Below are 25277 nucleotides of genomic sequence, written 5' to 3'. Positions count from 1 at the left end.
ATAATACTAAGACCATAAATTGCAAAGAATCCTTGAAAGTAAGTCTGTAGATCATGGAATCAGTTCAGAATAGTGGTGAATGAAGTTATTCACACCAGTTCAGGAACCTGATGGTTGGAGGGTTATAGCTGTTCCAGAACCTGGTAATGTGGGTCCCAAGACTTCTGTACCTCCTACCTAATGTTAGCTGTGAGAAGAGGGTGTGGTGTAGATGGTCGAGGGTCTTTGATGATGATGCTGCTTTCTTGAAGCATTGCTCCATGTAAATGTATTCAGTGGTCTGATGGACTGGGTTGTATCCACCACTTTCTGTGGCCTTTTTCATTCCTAGAATCGAGGATCCAGATCCAGGTGTAAGGAGACCCAGGTCTTGGCGCTCAGTATTGAGTTTCTAGGGAATGATGTGTTGAATGCTGAACTGTAGTCATGGAAGAGTATCCTGATGTATACATCTTCATTGTTCGGGTGTTCCAGAGATGAGTGAAGAGCCAAAGAATTGGCATCTGCTGTTGACCTGATGTAATGGTAGGCAAATTGCAGAGGATCTAGGTTACTTCTCAGGTAGGCACTGATGTGCTTTATCTCCAGTATCTCGAAGCATTTCATCACAGCGGATGTAAGTGCTACTGGATGATGGTCATTGAGGCAGATTACCATATTCTTCTTGTGAATGGTATGACATTTTTTAATGCCTGCTTGAGCAGGTAGCACCTCAGACTGCTGAAGTGAGCACCTCAGACTGCTGAAGTGAGAGGGTGAAGATGTTCGTAAATACTCCAGCCAGTGATTAATAGCAGGTCTTCAGTACTCGGGCAGGTACACCGTCGAGGCTTGAGAGGTTAGATGCCAGACTGTCTGTTTATGATGTTCTGACATGTACAGTACACTGACATGTAATGAATGACCCCATGGATGGGGCACTGAAGGATTGTCTACACCTGATGAACCACAAGTACCCCAGTTCTCACCCACCTACCTTCTGATGAAGAATCCTTTTAAATCCAGAGAATATTTAGTCCAGTATTTCCCGATTAAGTTAACCACTGACCACATTGAAAACTAAACTAATGATCAAATAGGGGAAAAAAAAATTGAAGGCCAGTTGTTCAGTATAGAGTTTCAATAATCTTGTTCACACAGTGCCTGAGCCTTTTTATCATTTTTATTGAAAAAAATAGTAATGAGAAGCAGAGTGTGAGTGTTGGTTGCAGATGTTGTCTCCTTACATCATTAACTTGTATTAGCTTTCTCCTGAACAATGTATACAAAAAGAATATATGTCCTTTTGGTTAGTCAACATTACCTCTTTAAATGTTATCTGAGAGCCATATTATAATGACTAACATAACTTCATGTTAGAATTTCAAGCTCCTGTGATAGAAGCTGCAGTTTCCCATTTAAATACTGGTAGATATTTATTCTGTGAATAAGCCCAGGAAGTGAATTATGTGAAAGGAATTTTTATCTATATTATTGGACTTGTGCTATCAGCATTGTCACAATGATGCCAGTGGTTAATTAGCACTTTTTCCTTTCCATTGGGCAAAACTGTTTAGATACACAATGTTCAGAATAATCAATGGTCACCTCTTATTAAATTTTGTGCTTAATTAAACCTCCTCTTTAAAAATGTTAGTAGATGTTTGGGAAAAATGTGGATTTTTGTAAACTAATATCCTTGTACGAACTAACTGTTACAGAAACTGCATATGATAGATAGTCCATGATTAATTAGTGCATGCATAGTGTCTCACACTGCTTCATTTTATTTAAACAAAAGCATTGAAAAGTAAATTTCTTTTAAGGAAGACTAGCAATATAATGTAACATTCGCTTGTGTGTTGGACAAAGCTCAGACTCAATGCTAGAAATTGTGTTCTGACAATCTTATCAATTTGGTATATCTACCATGGTGTGGATATATGGATGGTGCAAAATAATTTAATTGATAATTTTCCCATGAGTATAGTAATGAGAAATTGTTGAGTTTTTTTTTGCCCATTAGATTTTATTTTCCAAAAACAATTGAAATAGTGAACATGTTCAAAAGCAATTAAATAATGTTACTTAGAAAATAAATTATCTTGATTGATGTAAAATTCTACAGCCTCAATCTGCTATTCCCTCAAAAATTTGTTTTGCATTCACTCTAGCCCTATTGCATTATTCATGTAATGGGGTGACATAAATTGTTTACAGTACTCTAGTTGTGACTTAAATAATATGACAATTAATTCCAGCTCGTTGCACCCGTTTTTTTAATATGTTTTGGTCAGGTAAGAGCAAGTATCTCATCAGCCACCTGAACTATGTTTACTTGTTCTGACATCAAGGATTTCTGGAAAAGCACTTAAAAACTTTACTGTTCCTCTAAATAGGTTTCCTCTCAGGTAATGAATGCCTAACTTGATCTATCATCTATATGTATGAATGAGTGTATGAGAAATCAATTATGAATAGTTCTCAGAAATGGAACCCTGCCTTCAACTGGGGCTGATCTGTACTTCTCAGTATGCTAATGCTTACTCTGTAGAGTCATCTGGGAATTTATCTCCCAAAGAAAACAAGCTGTCTCATTACAATTCTGATCTTTTTTTTTGCTTCCATCTACAGATATGTCACATAGTTCTTGGTCTAAGACCAGCAACACCAGAAGAAGAAGGACAAATTATCAGGTGCTTTCTCTTGTAACATCTGTTTGTTTTTTGAACTTAATAAAAATGCGAATTGCTGTCATATAGTAGGAGGTTATTCACTGGAAGTAAGTCGTTTTCTATGGAGCATCTAAACTGTTGCATAGAACATCTTAACACATCCCATTTACTTTTAGAAGACTGTAAACTTCAAGGCAGGACAAAAAATGCAGAGCCAAAAAAGTGGGAATTTTTTATGGCATTTTTCTCCCTGATACTCTTGCGATTGCATGAAGTTTCTATTATCTGGACAGTCACTTGCTTTCTATATGGTATGATCTCTGCTTCAGTTAAAATTAGGTCTACCTCCCTCTTGATTATATCCAGATAGTCAGCAACCACCAAAGCAGCTGGCAGCGCATTCCAGTATAAAATTAGTCTGTATGAGAAGAACCACCCAGCAGTTTTCAGTTGGTTCCAGTCTTGGGAACTCGTATGAAATTTGAATTCATATCTATTGTACATCTCAAAATTTGTTAAATAACTTTCTATTTCTCCAACGTAAAAATTAAGGATCAACTTTCTTTGCCATTTTCATTTACGGTACATGTATGAAGAAATTGCTGAGGTATATAAAACAACATTCAACAATTATAAAGAATAAAGTATTATATAAAATTAAAGTTAGAAATACAAATGTAGAATAAAATGTGCATAATTACATAAATACCAGCATGTATTTACAATATAAGCAGCATTATAAAAAGTGGTTTATAAGTATCTACAGTACACTGGAGTTGGGGAAAGGAGGCTAATGAGAGCGGCTGAACAGATTAACTGCCTGGGGGAAGAGACTTTTTAGATGGTGTGAAGTTTTTGTTTTAAAAGCCATCTAGTGCTTTCTGGAAATAAGCTTTTAGAAAAGACGGTTTGCAGGGTGGGTAGTGTCTGCAATGATTTATCCTGTGTGTTTCTTTGTCCTGGACACATACAAGTCCTGCAGTTATGATTGACTGCAGCCAATAACCTATTCCAAATATCTATAAATACTAAACTAATGAATAGTTTTATTCTTTCAGCAAATGTTCTCAATAGTTTTCATCTGGATTAGCTCCAATTTAGTTATGTTGCACGTCATGTGAGTGAATCAAAACTCCAGACTTCTCACAATTGACTGTAAAACCTAAGTGAACATTGCATTAGGAGCTGATTGCCTGACCCAAGCCAGACAGGAGCCAACAATGTAACAGCTTGTGTAGTCCCATGAAATATCAGTAGCTAGACAGGTCAGCTTAATACTTTATCCAAGTTAAGATTTTTATTTGAGGTAAGAAAGTAACATTTCAGTAAATTGAGTGTTTTTATTTCTAAGCTTATCAATATACTTAGTGATTGTTGGGTATGGGAAATAATATGAACAGTTGAACTCATTTCAGATTATTTGTGGCATGTCATGTTTCAATTTTATGCATAAACATAAAAGTACAGTCTACAACATGTACTTTTCCCTTCTTGGCCTACCATCTGCTGGGACCAATGATGAATGTGTAATCTGAAGTGCTCAATCTTTCCAATATTTTCTGTTTAATTTCAAAGTTTCAGGATCTTTGTTATATTTCTTTTGGATGTATTTTGTTTTTATTAATGACGATTTTGTCTAATTTACTTGGTACATCTCAATCTCCTTCAATTTAATTAGATAGATATTATATTGATCCCAAAGGAATTTGCAGTATCACAGTAGCATTATGAGTTCACAGATATACAAATATCACAAGAGAAGTAAAAAAGAATTTTTTTTAAATCCCATTGGCCAAGTTATTAATAAATACTGAACATAAACTTCAGGTCTTAAACACAAGAGATTTTGCAGATGCTGAAAATCCAGAGCAAAACACACAAAATGCTGGAGGAACTCAGCAGGCCAGGCAGCATTTATGGAAATGAATTAACAGTTGATGTTTTGGGCCCAGTCCTGAAGAAGAGTCTGGCCGGAGGCATCAACTCTATTTTCCTCAGGCCAATCTGGATTTGTTTATTGCAACTTTGTGATGAGATTGACACATTAATTAGTAAACCTATTCTTGAAATTATGTTGTGTATTATTACTTAAAGGAGTTTATCTTGGGCCACCTTTAAAGGTATCGTTGAAATAGTATCAAGAGTAATTTTGTCCTGTTTAGTTTTAGAAATCCCTGCTTATATTCATATCCTTTTTGCTAATTTATCCGAATTTATTTTTTTTAGTGGTTGGTTGGAAAGAGAAAACAGACATGGTCTACAACCTGGACATAATTGGTTTTTGATTTCAGTGCAGTGGTGGCAGCAGTGGAAGGAATATGTGAAATACGTGAGTAATTAGCAAGCTGTAATGTTTTTCGGTAGTGCAAAGTTGTGAACACAGATACACTGTTTTGTTATGTGCAAAGCAGTATATTTTTTAATCATTTTTATATGGAGTTTTTAAACTTATAAACAACTATTCATTCTTAATGAATCCAAGGAATTAATTTGCAGTCCTGTTTGTACTTCTAAAGGAGAGCCTATGAACAGTTACCTTAAGCCATATTCATGACTGGAGATCACTAGTGTGGTCCATGCAAGAAGCTACTTGTGTACGATGCTTTCATTGATGGATATTTTCAAATACCTTAACTAAAAAGGATTTTAAGGCACTTTGGCTAACTCGGAAACCATGTCATCATAGCAGGTAGATACAATATTGGACATCAATTCTATAAGAATCCTGTCCCTAAAACAACAGCATTAATTGATTAGCTGTGAGGAGAACCAGCAAAAAGGTGAAGTTTTTTTTCCCATTTTACTAGGAAAAGGACTGATGCACCATCTAAGTCTACTTTTAAATTCTACAGCATTGCACAACCTTTTAAATATTTTATCTTTCATAATGAATAATTTTTAGTTATATAAAAGGCTTTTCCAGTTTTCATTCTGATGTCTCCTCAAGAACGTAAGTTTATATCTAAATATAAACAGAAAAATGAAAACTTTTATATTTGAGCTGTGTTCGAAAGTTCTTCACATCAGAATTGGGTTTATTATCATTAATATATGTCATGAAATTTGCTGTTTTATGGCAGCAGTAAGTGCAAGACATAACAATTACAAGTTACAAAAAGTCAGTTGTTAAATGTAACCTTTGGCCAACATATTTTTGTAACCAAAGAAATATTTTTTAAAATGTAGAGGCAGGGTGATGTCACACATCTGTTAGCAGTGCTGTCAGTGAATGTCAGAAAAAGTTAGTGATGTTAACTATGACTATCCTGTTGCCATGTTCCTTAATTACAGTTTCCTTAGCAAATACATGTAAATTCAGACTTGTAATGTTTGATACCAGCTGTGGTCTTCTCTGTATTTCAAACTAATTATCATTACTGTTAATAATTTTGCTCAAGCTAATAAGAGAAGAGTGTGAAATCGATATGATTGCTCATAGCCAGGGACTATCTGGTGCAATATACTTACTTTATGGAAGCGAGCATGTTTAAAAGCATGTAATAGTATTTTTTTGTCTTTATTTAAATTTGTTCACTAAGTTTCGATTGAAACAAAATAAAATTTTATGGGAAAGAAAATCTGCAGATGCCGGAAATCCAAGCAGCACACACAAAATGTTGGAGGGACTCAGCAGGCCAGGCAACAGCTACGGAAAAGAGTAAATAGTCAATGTTTCAGGCTGAGACCATTAATCAGGACTGGAAAAAAATTATGGAGCCTTTTTCTTGTAATATCAATATGGGATTGGAATTTCAGTATCTCTAACTGATCAGTGTGGAAGTCATGTATTTTAACCAGTATGCTCTTTTAATATTTGCTGTGGCTTCTAAAACTCATATTCCATTATCCAAATTGGCATCAGGGATCAACAAGTATCCTACAGATAAATTTAATGGAACTGTCATTACAATTTGACCACAGATTATTTTTCTTGTTGCTTCATCTATTGGAGATAAAGTATTTCAATTATCCCATTTTACAAGCTAAGGTACTGTAATAAACATTTGAAAAATCCTCTAGTTTTTGCTGTAATGAAACCATTCAGTTACATTGTCAAAAGCTATATTCATGTTTGTCATAAGCCATTCCATGTAGATTTATGCTCCCTTAGCTTACTGTTCTCACCTATTCTCACCTGGCTCTACTTGTCCATTTCCTACCCCCTTACTTCCTTCTATACTCTGTCCTGATGCAGGACTCTGACTTTAAATGTCAACATTCTTCTGTCTCCACATATGTTGCTTAATCCTCTGAGTTCCTCCAGTAGTTTTTTTTTGCTCCATATTTCAGCATCTACAGTCTCTTGTCTTCATGTTCTTTTCTTCCCATGATATAGTTAATGTCCAAATGTTTTAATTGGTCGGAATGATCCATTCAATCACAATTTATCAGATTAGTGATAAATTTATATTTAACCTAAAGGGCCACAAAAAAGATACAGACCAAAATATTCCTTTTTGAAGCACATTGTAATGTGGTTGTAATGCAAGAATAGGACGACAGGTGTCAAGGGGGACTTTAACCTGAACATAGATTGGGCAAATCAATTTCGTCGAGGCAGTCTTGAGACAGAGCTTTACAAAGAAAAATGCTGTCTTGGATCTGGTCCTGTGCAATGAGACGTGTAAATTAACAATCTTGCAGTAAAGGATCCTCTTGGAAAGAGTGATCACAGTATAATTGAATTTTTCTTTACAGAACAGCACTGGAATTGAACTCCAGAATGCCCCAAGCTGAAATAGCATTGCGCTAATTGCTATGCTGCTATGACAACCATATATATTATGAATATGTTTATTTATAAATATATAAAGCAACAATAAATGACTAAAGTGAACACTGGCCCTTTAGATGTTGATAAGGGGGGGTGGGGTGTATCAAAATTGGGTACTGCAGAAATCCCTAAGGCATTGAATGATTATTTTGTGTTGGTCATCACAATGGAGGATATATCTATAACATGCTAAAGAGAGCTATAATGGAAGGCAAGGACATTGATGCAATTACTCTCACTAAAGAAATAGTGCTAAGCAAACTAGGGGACCTCAATTTAGACAAGCCGCTGGCTCTGATGCAATTTATCCCGGAAACTAAAAGAAAAGGCAGAAGTTATAGTAGAGACATTTGTGATAATTTACAAAAATTCTCTGGACTCTAGGCAATTCCTGGTGGATTGAAAGACAGCAAATGTCACATCACTGTTTTAAAATAAAATGGACACAGGTAAAAGGCAAATGATCTATGTTTGGGGGGGAAATGCTTGAAGTTATCATTAAGAAAGTAATAGCAAAACAAATGGCTCCATTAGGCAGGCACAGCATGGATTCAGGAAGGGCAGGTCCCTTTTTAATGAAATTATTGGAGTTCTTTGACGATATAACAAGTGTAATGGATAGTGAAGAACAAGTGGATGTTGTATATTTGGATTTCCAGAAGGCATTCATTAAGGTTGCTGCATATAAGATTTATCCATAAGGTAAGGTTGCATGGAGTTGGTAATATATTAACATAGATTAGGAATTGGTTAATCAATACAAGGCAGAGGTGGATAAGTAAGTGTTTTTCTGGTTGACAGTCGGAGTGTCGCTGTGGTCTATGCTGGGCCCACAACTTTAATGATTTAGAAGAGGAGACTGGTAGTATATTTGTTTGCTGATGGTACTAACTTGAATAGAAAGGCAAATTGTGCAGAGAATAGAGAGTCTGCAGTGAAATATAGATGGGTTAAGTGAGTGGGTAAGGGTTTGGTGGATAGAATATTGTGCAGTTTGTTGTTTTATCCCTAAAATGTTCAGCTCGAATGGTGGATTGAGAAAGTACTTGAGATTTTTGATAAAATATACCAAATAATTGTTTCAAGTACATTTTCTTGATTTATGAGATGTTTGTTTCAATTATCTGAAAATGGTTTAAAACCTCTGGCAAAACAAATAGTCTAAGGACACTATATACCTCAAAAATCAATCTGTATTGACATCACTATGACATCCAATGAGTTGGAGTTGATTAAGGCATATGATTCATAGCAGCCTATTGTATAATTTATTCAGAAAACAAATTGTTTAAAGAGGAAAGGAAATAGAAACTAAAGCAATTTCTCCTCGTAAAAGCAAGGAAATGTCAAGGAAAATTGTATTCAGTCAAAGGCGACTATATAATGCATAGAGTTAATCATGCTCGGTTACGACAGTATAATCACCAAGAGAGATTGATTCAGAAATTGCTTTCTAATCTGCAATCTGTGTTTGCCTCTAATATTGATTCTAAAGCTCCCTTCAAAAATTCATGACATTCTCTTTTAACGTCTTTTAGTTTCTATTTTGTTCATCAAATTCATTGTGATTTATAATTTAATAAGCAATTTAAACTACCAAGTTATAGAATATTTTGTCAGTTTTAAGTAATTGCTGGTACACTGGAAGAGTAAAAGAAAATACTTCTGATTTCATTACAAGAATAGCAGAGCTTGTTTTGTACAATGGTAAGCTGTTTGCGTTCCAAGTTGAGAACAAAATCTAGGTTTGTGCCCAGATATTCTAAATACTGAAACACCTGTATAAATTATTTTAGATTTCCAGCAGTTATCGTATTTTGATTTTGAAAAAAAACAACAGATGCTGGTTATCATTATTGTTGGGAGGATGGGGGTGGGTAGAATATATTTCACAAGTTGGGCTTCATCTATGGAAAGAGAAACAGTTGTAACACACAAAATGCTGGTGGAACGCAGCACGCCAAATCCACCAGCATTTTGTGTGTGTTGCATGAATTTCCAGCATCTGCAGATTTTCTCGTGTAAAGAGAAACAGTTAATGTTTTGATTCAAAGACACTTTGTCAGAACCTGCATTTTCTGTTTCTATTCATAGGAACTGATCATCAAGATACTTTTTTTTAGGCTAATCACCTTAAGTTCTCCTTGAAATTCAAGCAGTTTATTTTAAAAGAGGAATTGAAATTGAAAATCCTTTGGCATCCTTGTTAGTTGCAAAATCTGCAAAAGTCAAAAGAAACTTGGAGTTCATGGTGATTGTGCAAAGGTTGGTTTGAGATGTTGTTAAATGTGGTTGTCACTTTTCAATTCTAATGTTTTTTTCCTGCTTTTATTTTAGGAAACAAGACCTGTCATAATAGAACCCTCTTCAATAATGAATTTAGTTAAAAGCCAAAACCAATTGCACGTTGTGGATCAGGGTGAGGACAAACCTGGAACACAGAATTCCTTTACTTCTCCAGATGAAAAATATTTTGACAACATTTCAATTGCATCTGAAGCATCTGAGAGCACTGGCACTGGTAACTATAGTTTAAGTTTGTGCATAATAGTTGAAAGCTTAACATTTAGCTTGTTGGTTACACATATCATAGTAAAGTCAAAAAATTATATCAAGTTTCTTAAGCTGAGCAACAGAAAAATTACTAATTTAAGATGCATTTCATAAATATTGAATACCGTATTAAGCATTCAGGCACTATTCTAGTAATACAGCAAGTGATAATATTGCTTTCATGAACCTAATCAGGTGCACATGATGATAGGGTTACTTGACCCAACTGAACATGGTAGAGGATTTGAAAGTCTGCTGGGAAAGGTGGAGTAAAAGAAGTAGCAAATACCATATTTTGAGGGTTTACAAGTAAATGATAAGTGGAAATCATTGCTTTCAAAATAGGAGAGATAGTTATTTGTGAAATTAGGACAGCTGCGAAATGGAGTAATTTTACACTAGCTGTCAATAGATTTGATATCAAATCAGTGTGTTTGTGTGTGTGTATTTATATTTATGAACCAAATGTATTCACTGCCTCTTGAAGAGCCATGATTGCAGGATAATCCTGGTGAAAATATGACATTTATCTTTCACTTACATTTGAAATAAGGTTATATTCAGAGCAGCTTTTTTTTAAACTCTTTGCTCACAATGCATTCATTGGGTAATTCAGTAAACCTTAAGTAAACTGCATTTATCTTTTCTGGTCTTTTAACTTTAATAAGAATGGGATTTAATCAAAGCTTCTATCAGCATACAAGTATATCAAATGAGAGAAACACTAGGTACAAACAATAAAACCAAATCTGCATGATATAGAGGACACATTTGCCTTTATCAAAAGAAATAAATACTTGCAGGCCTATGGCAGGTAGCATATGCTGTGAACTGCCTTAAGTTCTCGGAGTTCATTCCCCAACCATCCAATTTAATTAGGCTGTTCCTACTATATTTGATGTTTTTAACAGTTATCAAGAAACCCTGACTATTATATGAAGATAATTTAAGAATATTTTCTGGGTTTTTTTCAGGCTTGTATCAATCTAGTCCAGCTGGCACTGATGCTTGCTTTCCCAGACAGTACAACAGTTTGGACAACAATGGTCAATGCTTCCTGGGTGTCAATGGGAACATTTTAGGACAACTCGGTCCACAGAAGCCAGGAGCTATTGATAACTTATCACTTGTAATGCAAGGATCTGTAAAGGTATGGATATAAAGTTTTCAAAGATGGAAAATGATTAAGTTTCCTGTGATAAACATGCTACAAATTCTGCATTCTGAAAACTGCTATATTGAAATTTTAATGACTAATTAGTGAAAGAATATATGTAAAGTTATTATTGATTGTTTTTCAACACTGGGTACAGTGCAAAATATTATGAATCTAAATATTGAAGAAACAGCTGATATGTCCTATTTATAGGATGTTTAAGTGTGTTAAAAGCTACTCAACATTTTCATTTATCTATTGTATAGGATCGTACATAATAGTACGATAGGAAATATTTGGATATATGTGCAGTGTATTACTCTGCAGAAATAGTATAATCCATTGCTCTTTTTATTACCTTTGAATTGTCTGTGACCAGCAAAACTTTGAAACTGGAATCTGATTTTCAGGGCAAACAAGAACATCTGCAGATGTTGAAAATCCAAGCAACACACAAAATGTTGGAGGAACTCAGCAGGCCAGGCAGCATCGATGGTGCCTGGGCTGCTGACTTCCACCAGCATTTTGCAAATGTGTGTCTGATTTTTGAGGGGAGAGCTTTTTGAAAATAATGAAAATGAGTTTAAGTAATCCTTTAAAATCAAATGTGTTACTTGGGAAGTTTAAAATGCATTTAAACCCAATTTTAAATGGAATTCATGAATATCTTCATCACATCCTACTCTACAATTTATGACCACATCTTATCCAATGCTGTATACCTGTGTTGAGCTGCTCTCCCTGGGATCCATTCCCATCCATATGATAGAAACAAACCACCTGTCATGGCTCCAATACTTTCATCTGGTAATATGTTCCCAAAGGATCCAAACTGCTTTAACACTCTTACTCATCGATATGATGACTTGGGGTGGAACTACCCCATCAGGTTCAGAATGCATGAGGAGACTCAGCATCACATCTCTAAATACATTCCTGTGCTGCCTGTTACAGTCCTTGCATTACCTGTGATTATTCATGCTTCATGTCGGTCCTCCAATACTAGATGAGGAGAAATTACCCCCAAATAACTTACAGGAATTTTGAACATGATTTTTTTCTTTCCCACCATAAACTTCCTTCCTCTTAATAAGCTACAAAACTTTATACAAGTGTATAGTCCAACTTGAGTCTCTGACCCCATATCCTTTTCATCACAGAGTTTGATAACTTCCAGCAGTCACCTTCAATAATATTCCAGAATTCCAAATACCCAAATAGAAAGTAACCCTGATTTGGTTTTAGAATCTAGTTAGTACATTTTCTGTGTGCCATTATTACTTTCAGACTTCTAAGATCTGATTTGTACATTATTCCTGCGATTCCTTTGTTAAATGCACAAATGCTTGAAAGATAACCCAAGAAAAGTGATGCAAGGACTGTTAGAAGCATAGATCTTCCACAAGATTCATATATGTTTTATAACATGTTATAAAAATAGTTATTTATTTTTAAAGGCTCCTACGTTAACACTAGAGGGTGGACGCCTGAAACGGAATCCAGCTTTGGTTCAAGGAAAAGACTATGAAGTTGTCCCAGAACCTGTGTGGAGGGCATTGTATCATTGGTATGGGGCAAACCTATCACTACCTAGACCTGTAAGTTATCTTTACCTTGTATACAATGCTTTTTAAAGTTGAATCTTGTCAAAGGATTAACCTAAAATAAAAACAAAGTGCTAGAATATTCAGAAAGTCAGGTGGTACATGTAGAATTTGGGGAAAAACATAACTAAATTCTCCAATTCAAGCAAAATTCCCCTGAATCTCCTCTGTGCACTAACTCAATCATGTCCTTCCTGTATTGTGGTGTTCAGAACTTCAGGCAATGCTCCCAAGTCCAGCCTAACCAGTGTTTTGTAATGATGCAACATGGCATGCCTAGATTTATATTTTTCATTTTCTGAGGTAATGATTAGAGAGGTCTAAAGTAAGCAAGTTTGTTCTAAATCCCTATCTTTATACAAAATGGTTAAGCCAATCAAGGAATGATTTTTAACTTTAATCTCATTCGTTGTCTCATGTCATTTCCCGTGAGACAAGAGATGAGAAATCGTATATGGAAAAGGTAGCCATATTGGGATACTGCACAAACTTAATAAATATGAATGTTTAAAATTAATACAATTTCAAAATGTAGAATTTGATTATCTTGGTTAAATTAGGGGTTGCTGGGTGGCTATCTCAAAGGGCCAGAAGGGCCTATTCCACACTGTATCTTGATAAACGAATTATCAAGATTTTTGCTCTCTATTTTGTTCATTGTTGAAGATGTCTGCAAAGATTTGAATAATTTGGTATGCAGTTCAGAATGTGCACATTTTTACTCTGTTTTTCTATGAAGCAATTTAATGTGGTTTCACCAATTTATTCCCTCAGACATTTATTATTTAAAATCTTGTAAAATTATAGAAAATCATGTTACAATATATGGTCTAAGCAATTTCATATGATAGCAGCACTGTTGCAGAATCAGAACCAGGATAAACGTCACTAGCATACATTGTGTAATTTGCTGTTTGCAGCAGTGAAGCAGCATGAACCTTGCAATTAGAACTGAAATGGATTTTTGTTTTTTTTTTAACTTCTAGGTAATTAAAAATACAACAACAAATCAAGCAGAGCTCGAGTTGTTTCCTCGTTACCTTCTTTTCTTGCGACAACAACCAGCCACACGTACTCAACAGTCTAACATCTGGGTCAATATGGGTATGATGAGCCTGAGAGCATTTCCTCATCGTGGAGGTATTGTAAGACTGCAGCAAGAATGGGAGTTGTTAGCTTACTAGTTGCTTTGTGCCAAATCCACCTGTTTCATTTACAAATCAAGATAGTAGTTATCATTGAAAGTTATCATTGAGATTTTTTTTAAACATTGTGACCATTTTGATCTTCTGTTTCAGGAAAATATAGCAGAAATTGTAAACTCTTAGTTTTCCTGTCATCCTTTCAATTTCCTTCACTAATTGAAGACCATGAAAATGATAGTCTAGCAATATTTATGTTTTGGCCACAGTAATCCAATTTAATACACTGAATAACTTCAGTGCCAAATAAAATTCGACCAGGTAATTACCAAAATTGGGTTGATTATGCAGAGAGATAACATGCAGAACCTGGGATTTATTTATATTTCTTCCATTTCCTCTTGAATGAAATATAATATTTTATGTCTCATTTCTTTCCCTGAGCAGCATTTGGAAAAACCTCAAATGATAACTTTCTGATTCTTATCCTGCAATGTTTTTGTAAAATTGTTCTTAAATTTACTGATCCACTTTCTTGCTGGAATCTTACATCTATACCTTTTTAATTTATGATTTAAATGTTTTTTTCTTTATACAATAGCTTTAATTGCAATAGCCTCTGCAATATTTTTTTGGTAGTTTATGTGCTCATAAATTTCCTAAAGATGTAATTTAGCTATCAAATCTTTGCAAATTAAATGGTTATTCTTTACTGTGTTCTTTTGCAAGGAGTTAATTTTCAAGCAATTTTAATTTTGAAAATTTAATTAGTTGATGAAAAATGGATAATCATGCACATTTAACAAATTTAATTTATTCTTTTTATTACTGCACAATTTCATCATACACTGGCCTTTGTCATTCTATTCTATAATTATTTTGTCTGATTTTTTTTTTAAGGGTTGTGTCGTTTTGCCTGTACTTAGAGGAAGAGTGTTCTGTTAATGCTGTGCTGTGATAATCCTATTGAAATTTGACCCTTTCCACGTAAAGAACAAGTATTGTAAGATAGAGCACAATAATTTACTGGTCCATTTTGCTGTTTAGTCATGTTTGACCTTAATTCCTCAGGAATACTGAAAAGGAGCAATGGGATTAAAAGGCACTGATTTGGCTTTGTTTTCAAATTTAAAAATTGAACAATTCTTGCAGATCTAGAGAAATGTCCAAATATCACACTTTAAAGTACAGGTTTCCCCCGCTATCCAAAGGTAGAGCGTTCCCATGAAATGGTTTGTAAACCGGAATGTCGTAAAGTGAAGAAGCAATTACCATTTATTTATAAGGGGAAAATTTGTGAGCGTTCGCAGACCCAAAAAATAACCTACCAAATCATGCCAAATAACACATAAAACCTAAAATAATAGTAATATATAGTAAAAGCAGGAATGATCTGATAAATACACAGTCTATATAAAGCAGGAATACTTTTCTGCAATCATTGCAGCACTGACAACCGTAGCAAAAATTTCACGCAAGCACTCGCGGCAAAAACACTCGGCGCACGCGATCTCGGCAGAAGCACTCTTTCCAGTAACCTTTAAGCTATGAAGCTGCCAAATCATACCAAATAGCACATAAATATACACAGCCTATATAAAGTAGAAATAATATATATACAGTGTAGTTTCACTTACCGGAATGGGGAAGACAGCGAGCACACTGATGATGCTGTGTTAGGCTGAGTCATCGGAGGTTGAGGTGGTGGGACACTAGGGTGTCATCTCGTTGTCGTCTGTTTCCATCAGGGCAGGCAGGTCATCTTCTATGTCTGCCTGCTCTCAGATGCAACTGAAATGTTGTCAAGGTTGTTTGTAAGCACTCAAACCATCCTGCAAATATACCGTAAACCTACATACCCTTTCAAAATTAAAGTCATACTTTTCTGCAATCATTGCATTGTTATCAATTGCAGTGAAAATCTCACGCAATTGCTTCACGTTCAGTTCCTGGCCGACTTCACTTTTGGGCCGTTCACTACTGCGTTGGGTTTCAATTGTTATCCTTTCCTCTTCATCAGCTGTTCTTCTGTCAGTTCTTGGTCATGGGATGCCAAAACCTCTTCAGCATCATCTTCATCAACTTCCACAAACCCTTAGCCAAACTCTCTATATTCTTACTTCATTCACCACAATCGAAACGCTTTATTACATCTAGTTTTATGCTAAGTGTAACACCCTTACGCGCTCTTTTAGGCTTTTCCGATACCTTAGAACTCATCTTGCTAACGGATACACAAAATAAATCGACATGAAGCACAGATGCTCACTTCTGTGTTTAAGCAGTGCCGGCTAGAATGCAGTTCCAGGGGAGGAGCTTGGCTGCTCGGTGAGCGTGCTGCCTTTTTTCACACACTGCCTTTTTCGTAACAGCGAAAACACCTTCTGTTAGCAAAAACAGGTAACTAATGTAGGTCTTTCGTAACAGCAAGGTGTCGTAAAGCGAACGTTCGAAAAACGAGGGACACCTGTACAGTAATAAAATTCTATACCTAAATAGCTTTTTTAGTAAAATTTGCCTTGTAGAGAAAGTAATTTCTTGTAATATAAACTTTTATTATCTATTTTGTAAAAGTGGTGATTTTACAAGGCAATCAGAATCTTAGTACAACTGAATCAGTTGCTTTCTGATTGAATTGAAATTGTTATATTAAATCATTCCTCTACTCAGTCTTTATATGGAAAGGAATCAATATAGTAGACATATAATTATGAACATGTAAATAGCTGGTTTTATAATTTTCATTGCTTGGAAATGAGGAATCATAAACTATTAATTTGCATTGAGTATAGGACTTGGGATGTAATGTTTAAAATTGTACAAGGCATTGGTAAGGCCGAATTTGGAGTATTGTGGACAATATAGAAAAGATGTCAACAAAATAGAGAGAGTACAGAGAAGATTTACTGGAATGTTACCTGGGTTTCAGCACCTAAGTTGCAGGGAAAGGTTGAGCAAGTTAGGTCTTTATTCTTTGGAGAGTAGAAGGTTGAGGGGGGACTTGATAGAGGTACTTAAAATTATGAGGGGGATAAATAGAGTTGACATGGATAGGCTTTTTCCATTAAGAGTAGGGGAGATTCAAACAAGAGGACATGAGTTGAGAGTTAGGGGGCAAAAGTTTAAGGGTAACACGAGGGGGAATTTCTTTATTCAGAGAGTGGTAGCTGTGTGGAGCGAGCTTCCAGTAGAAGTGGTAGAGGCAGGTTCGGTATTGTCATTTAAAGTAAAGTTGGATAGGTATATGGACAGGAAAGGAATGGAGGGTTATGGGCTGAGTGCGGGCCAGTGGGTCTAGGTGAGAGTAAGCGTTTGGTACAGACTAGAAGGGCCGAGATGGCCTGTTTCCATGCTGTAATTCTTATATGGTTATTGATGAACAGCAACAAATGACAGTGACTTGTATAAGATTGATAACTGAAAATACTTTGAAAGAATAAAAACAAAATAGCATAATAAGTATAGGCAAGAGAAAGCTTTGCAATGTTTCCTTCTTGAATCAGATTTTTGCTGTTAGAAGTTAAATGAGCTTTTATCCTTTTCAAACCTGAGGAAGGGATAAAGCCGAGAAGGGCAAAATGTGTGCAGGAAAAATGTTTTTGTCTACCATGTCTTCCCATTAGTACCAAAAGAATTCTCTAGCACAGGCTGGGCTGGTATTAACATGTTAAATTATCGGTTTACCATGCCTTGTATGCTTTCACGTTAAAATTCTTGTTGTGCATTTAGGAAATGTACCTTCGCCATCATCACCAATGAAACGAGTACTAGCATACACGGGCTGCTTTAGCCGAATGCAAACAATAAAAGATATACACGAATACTTATCCCGGCGGCTTCGAATAAAAGAGGAAGATATGCGATTGTGGCTGTACAACAGTGAGGTAAATTAATATTTGTTATGTTAGGTCCTTAGGATTACATTGTTTTGGAATGATTATGTTACAGAACAATTTTATTTTGTAGAACTACCTTGCACTACTGGATGATGAGGATCACACTTTGGAAGACTTAAAAATTCTAGATGAGCAACACTTGGTGATTGAAGGTAAAAGCAATCTTTTTCAAGAATAACACAAAGATTTTTTAAATTAAATCAAATAATTGTTAATTCAGAATCCAAGTATATTCTTAATTGGATTGAGTTAAACAGTAATTCACAAATGGATCTCCAGTCTCATTTGTTTTCCAGTTACCATAATTTTTAAAATGTTTGCATAATTTCTATAAAATACCATTAGTTATTGATATTTAAAGTAGTATTTCATGTTTTGTTTGCTTTGGTAGATCAATTACTCACTGAAACTTTAACAGAATACGTACAAAAGACTTGCTAAAATTCTAAGCTCAATATTTTTTGAGTAACTGTGTTTTAATAATCCAGCTGAATAAAATGCTTAATAGGATGAATTAACATTATATTGCAACAAGGGTCAGAAATGAGTTGGTACTTGCGTGTTTCGTGTCACAATTCATGTCCACAAATAAAGTATCAGGATGATTGTAAACACTACATTCCATTACACACTCACTGTTGAGATTGTTGCTTAGAGTGGTGGAGTAAGATAAAGTCCTTCTGCTATGGTGCTAAACCAACCACAGATTTGTTTTTTTTAATAGTAATGGTCCCCTCACCCCCCCTCCCCCCCCCCCAAGTAAAAAAGGAGATACTGTGGGAGACTTTCTGGAGTTGTTTTATTTTTAAATGTGGTATGATATAACAAGGTCCTCTAAAACGTAAAGAAGCTAAACCTGTTATCTCTGTTGAATAAATCACGCAGTCGAGCAACACTTGAGTTCAAAAGTTATTCTTCATTCACTGGTCTATGATCTCCTTTCATCTTTTATTTAAACAATGCACTGAAACAAAATGTCTGCATAAATAGGCCACACATTGGCTTAAATAAACTGAGTTGTTATTTGAATGCTTTCTTTTTATACCACCTTTGTGTGGAGTTCACAATATTTTTTTAATTACCCCCATGTTTTCTTAGTTGAACATACATTTTGAATCACAGTCACGCAATCATATCTTTCATGTTTAATTTAAATTAGTGTGCTGTTGAAGCTGTCAAAATAATTTTGTGGTTCACATAAAACTCAACTCCCTTGGATCCAAATCACAAAACGCATCTAGTCAGTAATTTGGAAAGATCCTGGTGTATAAACATGAAGACACATCTAATCCACATTGAGCTATCCTACTCTTGTGTGATTTAATAATGGAATTATTATCCAATTCTAGCAGACCATCTTTGTCAGATAACTTTAAAAAGACTTGAGATAAAATAAGGTAAACATCCCAGTGATTGAAAGTTTGGGAACCACAGTTGCAAAATCAAAAACGACAACTGCACTGTACATCTCAGAAATCTGGTTTTAGCATTTTTCCCTTAAAACAAAAAGCCAAGTTTTTCTTTGAAACTTCAGCCACATTATATTTCCAAACTTGTGATCTATAATCTATCTAATCATCAGTGGCGGTCTGCAGTTATACATTTTAATACGTTGGAAATACGATCTTCTATTACTAGATCATTCTTTCACAGTCAAAAATATTCTGTTACCCAAATAGCTGAGGGCTATACTAAATCACTTCCTTTAATTTGTTGATATTTTTTCAAAAGAATAATTAACCCAATTACTGGAAATGTGCTTGAATTTGTTCTCTGGGTATGGGTGAAACTGATGAGGCAGTATTTATTATCCATAGCTTATTAGTGAAGAGTACATCATTTATTTCCAAGTTGCTGAGTACATGGTCACATCTGTATTGTTTGGATAGAATTAACATATTAAAACGACTAATATTTTTATGTTACAGTTCATATGACAGAGTTCAGAATTTAAAACATTCTGAAGAGTGTTGCAATATTTGAGGCTTATATAATTATTTCTAATTTGTTTTCAAATTAAATCACCATTATTTGATGATTTTAGCAAAGAAAATTTAAATGGTTTTTACATTTTCAATAAAAACCTTGTGTACATCAAGCTTTGAAAACAACTGCCTGCAGCAGGCTTAAATTTCAGTTAACTAAGTTGTGGTAGGTAAGCGGGTGTCTCTTTAAGCCTATTTTTCCCAGAGCAATACATTCCTGATCTCAGATTTGTTACCGTGCAGTTGCATTAAGTGATGGCCAGGTACTTTCCCACATCAAGTATAAAAGAATTGAGAGGATCCGTTATTCTAGATTTTTAAATTCTCCTTCCTTCTTCCCAGCAGCAGTAAAACATCAAAAAGTAAGGAACATGAATTGAGTTAATCCTCTCTTTTTATATGCATGGTTAGACTTTAGAGGGGAGATTAGAAATGAATTGCAAAACTTAAATTCAGAATACTTTGTCATTAGTGACTTTCCAGTTACCTAAGTACAAACTTTGTTACAATACTATCAGCCTGATATCCTGCATTTCTTATAATAGTTCGCAACAAAGATATGAGTTGGCCGGAGGAGATGTCATTCATTGCAAACAGTAGCAAAATGGACAGACACAAGGGTAGGTACAAACATAGAACTTTAGCTCTTAAGTATAGGTGAATAATTTATTCCACATTGTGGGGTCATTGTGCAAACTGGAGTTGATTTTAGCAGTGTATTGAAATTGCTGGAACATTAATGAACAAATTTGCTGCTTGTATAATTTATTTTAGACATAATTGACAGCTTTTAAAATGCAAGCAAAGATTTTTCACATCAGTTACTTCAGATATGTGAACAAGATGAATGGGATTATGCACTTTAAAAACTACTTTAAGATGTTTGTGCATGTCTCATTAATCTTTTCTTGCTTGTATTTGAAGATTGTTATATTTGGTACATATTTGATTAAAATGTTGTAAATATGGATACCTAGATTTCTATAAAACTTACTGTTGCTGTTGGCCCCACAATTATACTTTTCTCCTTCACTAATATTTATTCTAACATGTAGAAAGGTGCAGTTCAGTGAGAATGGGTTCATATAGATGAGGAAATGTCCTATTCAGTTGGATTGTGAAATATGTACAACCCTTGTTCATCATATGTGAAGCTTATTCCCTAACATCTGATTGACAAAAGCATTCCATTTTCTTAATATATATGAAAGACCCATAATTCTCAAATATCTCAAGGAAATGAATTCAGAAGGATTCCTTTGGTTAACTTGTAATGTTTTGGATTCCTTGAAATTTTTATTGGGAATCTTGCCCAGTGCAGTGAAGTATTACACCCCATGAATTAAATTCTATTTTTGTGTTTACATTTTTGCATTTCTTCATCTAATCACTTATGCATCTTTTTACCAACAAGCTAACAAATTAATCCCACCTTGCCACCCACTACCCTATCAAATATCCAGTATTTGACTGGAATGGTCCTTGTTGGGCTGCTGATAGAGAATAGCTACATTGATGTAAGATGATGTTATAGAAATCTATTCTTAAAATTGGCAAGGTTAGCATTTAATGCAATCTTTAAATGTCTCTGAAGGGAGCAATCTTGAACTACTATTGTTCTGTGGTAAATGTATTATCCCAGTCCTTTTGTGCAAGATGTTTAATATTTTAAACATTTGATGATAAAAATAATTGTGATATATCCAATTGAAAATGAGGTATGATTCAAACTGCAGACAGTAACATTTCCATATACCCACTGCCCTTTCCCTTCCAGATGCTGGAAGTGATAGAGTTTGACAAATTAGAAACAAGGCTTGGCATGCTAATAAATGTGCAGCTGTTGAAGTAAGTGAATGTTCAGAATGGTAGCTAGAGTGCCAGTCAAATTGAACTCCTTGTCAATGCTGGTGTCGACCTGCTTGAGTGTCATTGTAGCTCCCAGACAAGTGGCAAATAATCTGTCATATTGCTGAGATGTTGTAGATGCTCAGAAGGTGTTCTTCACATAATACCTAGACTTGAACTTGCCCAAGAAGTACAACATTTATATGATTTGTTCAATGATCACTAGTGCACTGTACCTGAGCCCTTACTCTTCCCTGTCACCCCAAAAACAACTAAAAATATGTTGATAAGGAGAGTACCTCAGTGGTGATACTCCTATATGAAAGAACTTCAACACTATTTTGTTGGAGGTGATTATGTCTGACATTTGTGTGGTAATGTTGTCTGCAGTTTAATTAATCCATGTTGGAATGGATTGGAAGTTTGTATGGATATGGGTTTCTTCACTATTTATGGATGGAACTGAGAATTGTAGGCATCAGCAAACATCTCTACTTGGAATTTAATAATGGACTAATGATGCTAAAGGAACTGAAGATGATCAGGTCAGGGACACTGTCCTACGGAGTTGACATCACAAATTCATAGAGTTTAATTAATTGGCCATCAACTGGCACAATCATTCACATGCGTTTTCCCCTTGATTCTTTAGGATTTCAGTTTTACTAGGCCCTTCTGACTGTTATAATCCATCAAATGCTGCCTTAATGGCAGTGTTCTCACTCTCCTCTTGTCTGCTTGTATCAAGTTTGTAATTGGATAAGGAGCTGATAGTTTTGGGTGAAAGCCAATTTGAGGATTAGCAAGCAGGTTTGTGGTGGATAAGACACCATCCAACACTTTATTGATGTTTGACTAAGTGGTCATTATTCACTGGACTGGATTTATCTTGCTTTTTGTGGATGGGACATCCCAGGGCAATTCTCCACATTATCAAGCAGATGCAATGCTGGGCTCTGCCTTCACTGAGGATGGGGCTGTTAATAGAACATGCTTCTCTAGTTAGCTGTTTAATTGTTCACCACATAGGGTTCAACTGCAAAGCGTTGAATTATGTATGATAAATCTGCCCTGTTGCTTAATGCCTAATGATGATGATTCCACTTTTGAACAGTATATCTGACCGGAATGTATCTCATTTAAAAGGAATGCTCAGGTTAAAGGCAGTACGGTTTGTCCACATGTGCAATGTGTTGATTGCGCCCCCTTTATAGACTGATGGGTAGATTGACAAGGCCAAGTGGCATTTTCCCTTCACGTAGGTTTTCAGTCCAAACAGCTGCAGTTGTATCTTGATAGTTTTTCATTCAGATATTAGCTGGCTCAGTCAGTATTAGAGCCCTTCTTAGAGATTGATGTCTCCATCCCACTGTACATCCAGTGTGTATAATCAACTGCATCTTCCATTGTTACTCATAATGGATGCGTCCTTTGTACTGCTACTTCTGTTGAACTGTTAGAGAAGTTGGAATGTACCCAGACTTGGTGATGAAGAAGTCAGGGCATGTATTAACCATCTCTGAATTAATTAACAGTACCTTGAGTGACAAACAGTAAATGTACCATTGTTTATTTACAATCAATCTTTAATTTGCTAATTTCTGTATGCCTGTTTTTGTTGCTACCAGCTTCATAAAGTACATCATAATTAGGTTTACTAATGTTTTTGTTCTAGTTCCAACTGAAAAAGGTGCCACAGGGTTAAGTAACCTGGGAAACACGTGTTTTATGAATTCCAGCATCCAATGTGTCAGTAACACACAGCCACTTACTCGGTACTTCATCTCAGGAAGACATCTTTACGAACTCAACAGGTAAGAATTTCAATTCAATTCACTTATATAAGTGAGACTTGTTTCCTTGTGTTCATTGCAATTTCAAAATTAACTTGAACCCTACTCTTGATTAATACAACAGTACAGAAACTGTTCCTGTATCATTAGTTTAAAAGTGGAACTGCTAATAATCAAAAATTATTTCAAAATTGTGGAAGATTTGCGCTTGCAACAGATTTGATTTTATTGAATTAATATTATGAAGTCTTAATTTGCAAATCCTCAATTAAAAGTAATTTTCAACAGATTTCCTAAATTTAATTTTATTAAGAATGGTATTGATAGCAATTCATGTATAGCATAAGTAAATACTTGTTAGTATTATTTAGAGTGGCTTAGTGATTATGGTTTAGCCATGATGTGAGGTATAATTTGTACTGAATTACTTCATGCTATTCATCAATTTTGATATTGTGGTCCTGCCAAACTCATGATTGATTGCATGATTTTTTTTTAATCATATAACTACTATCTATCAACAACTATTGTGTCATTTTTATTGCACAGTAGTTTTGGTTTGAGTTTGCCTAAATATAAATATTCTCATTAGTATTTTCAGCACTAGCAATCTTTCTAACTCTTAGGAGAAGAGCTGTCAAATATGTGTTTGTTAAGAGCTAATTAATTGCTGAAAACAATACTAAAGGATTTAATTTAAACTTTATTTTTATTTGGTTTTGTACCATTAATTCAAAATAATATTAATTCATGAGCACACATCTTAAATCTATTATAACAACAATCAACCATTTTGTTGACTTTTGATATTTCAATTCAATTCAATGTTCTTTAGCATTGTCCACATGTGCTTAATAACGTTACTTATTGAGTTTGATATTCTTAAGGACTCACTTGTTCAAGTCAGAATGGCAGCTATTCGATTTTGCTTCTGCTTATCAACAATTACTAAAACCCACTTTTCAAATTATTATATAATTGTTATTTTCTTTGACATCACTCCTACTCATTTCTTCCCCCCTTTTGATTGGCATTTGAGGTGCCCTCATTATTCCAGTGCAGTTAATTAACTGTATGGTCTAAAATTTTCTTTGTCTTCATTATTCCAGAGGAGGCAATCAAAATAGTACATTTCCAAAGTTTCCATGGTCACGCTTCAGTTAAAAGGCACAATTACATTTTGTTTAATTTGATTATATGTCATGCCACATAAAATAAATAGAATTTTAAAAGTGCAGATTTTGGAACATCTGAAATAAAAGAAGAAAGTGGAGGAAACACAAAGGTGAGGTAGTGTACAGATTGTGCAAAGAGAAGGTGTTAGCATTTCAGATTGAAGACTGTCAGAATGGGGAAGAGAAAACAAATCGCAGAGAATATAAACTTAATGGGGCAAGCTTAACAACTGGGCAGGTGGATGTAGAGACTCAGTGCCTGTCAGTGCCATTCTTGTTAGTGCAGCTGGTTGCTTGTACCAGATATATTGCACTACTTGGACTCTACTCACTTCCAGCATGGGATCTGTCTCGGATCATGCTGGAAGAAACAGAAAATAAAGAAAATGCTAGGCATGTTAGGCAGACAACCATGGTGATAAAAGGTCTACTCCAGAATTAACTTTTCAATCCACAAGATGGGCTAAGTTAAATGGTCAAGTTGCATTTATTAAAATACTTGAACAAGTACATCAGGTCTCATGAAAGATCTACCTAATTTTCCCCTCAGAATTAGTGAAAGCAGTGGAAAAACGTGTTACTTATACACTAAAATGATAAACTTATACTGTGTTTATCGCTATTTGCTGCAGCATATCTCCAGCAGTAATCAATACAACTATATTGCTTTCTTGTATTTTTGAGTTTATAATATCAA

General features: G+C 35.0%; 1 protein-coding gene across 2 annotated transcripts in view; it reads left to right on the top strand.

Moving 5' to 3' along the window:
- usp32 (ubiquitin specific peptidase 32) overlaps positions 1-25277 on the top strand; it is a 147447-nt gene that overhangs the window by 100803 nt on the left and 21367 nt on the right. The window contains exons 11-20 of one of the 2 annotated variants that reach the window (XM_059973239.1): positions 2614-2675; positions 4881-4983; positions 9766-9949; positions 10956-11131; positions 12595-12735; positions 13728-13845; positions 17613-17767; positions 17850-17931; positions 20310-20384; positions 23288-23426. In XM_059973239.1, the coding sequence (XP_059829222.1) occupies positions 2614-2675; positions 4881-4983; positions 9766-9949; positions 10956-11131; positions 12595-12735; positions 13728-13845; positions 17613-17767; positions 17850-17931; positions 20310-20384; positions 23288-23426 (1235 nt within the window). Of the gene's footprint in view, positions 1-2613; positions 2676-4880; positions 4984-9765; positions 9950-10955; positions 11132-12594; positions 12736-13727; positions 13882-17612; positions 17768-17849; positions 17932-20309; positions 20385-23287; positions 23427-25277 lie in introns of both variants that reach the window. The other variant, XM_059973237.1, reaches the window with a different exon arrangement.

Source organism: Hypanus sabinus, chromosome 6, assembly GCF_030144855.1.
Source record: "Hypanus sabinus isolate sHypSab1 chromosome 6, sHypSab1.hap1, whole genome shotgun sequence".
Taxonomy (NCBI): domain Eukaryota; kingdom Metazoa; phylum Chordata; class Chondrichthyes; order Myliobatiformes; family Dasyatidae; genus Hypanus; species Hypanus sabinus.
This window is presented reverse-complemented; position numbering and strand designations above follow the sequence as displayed.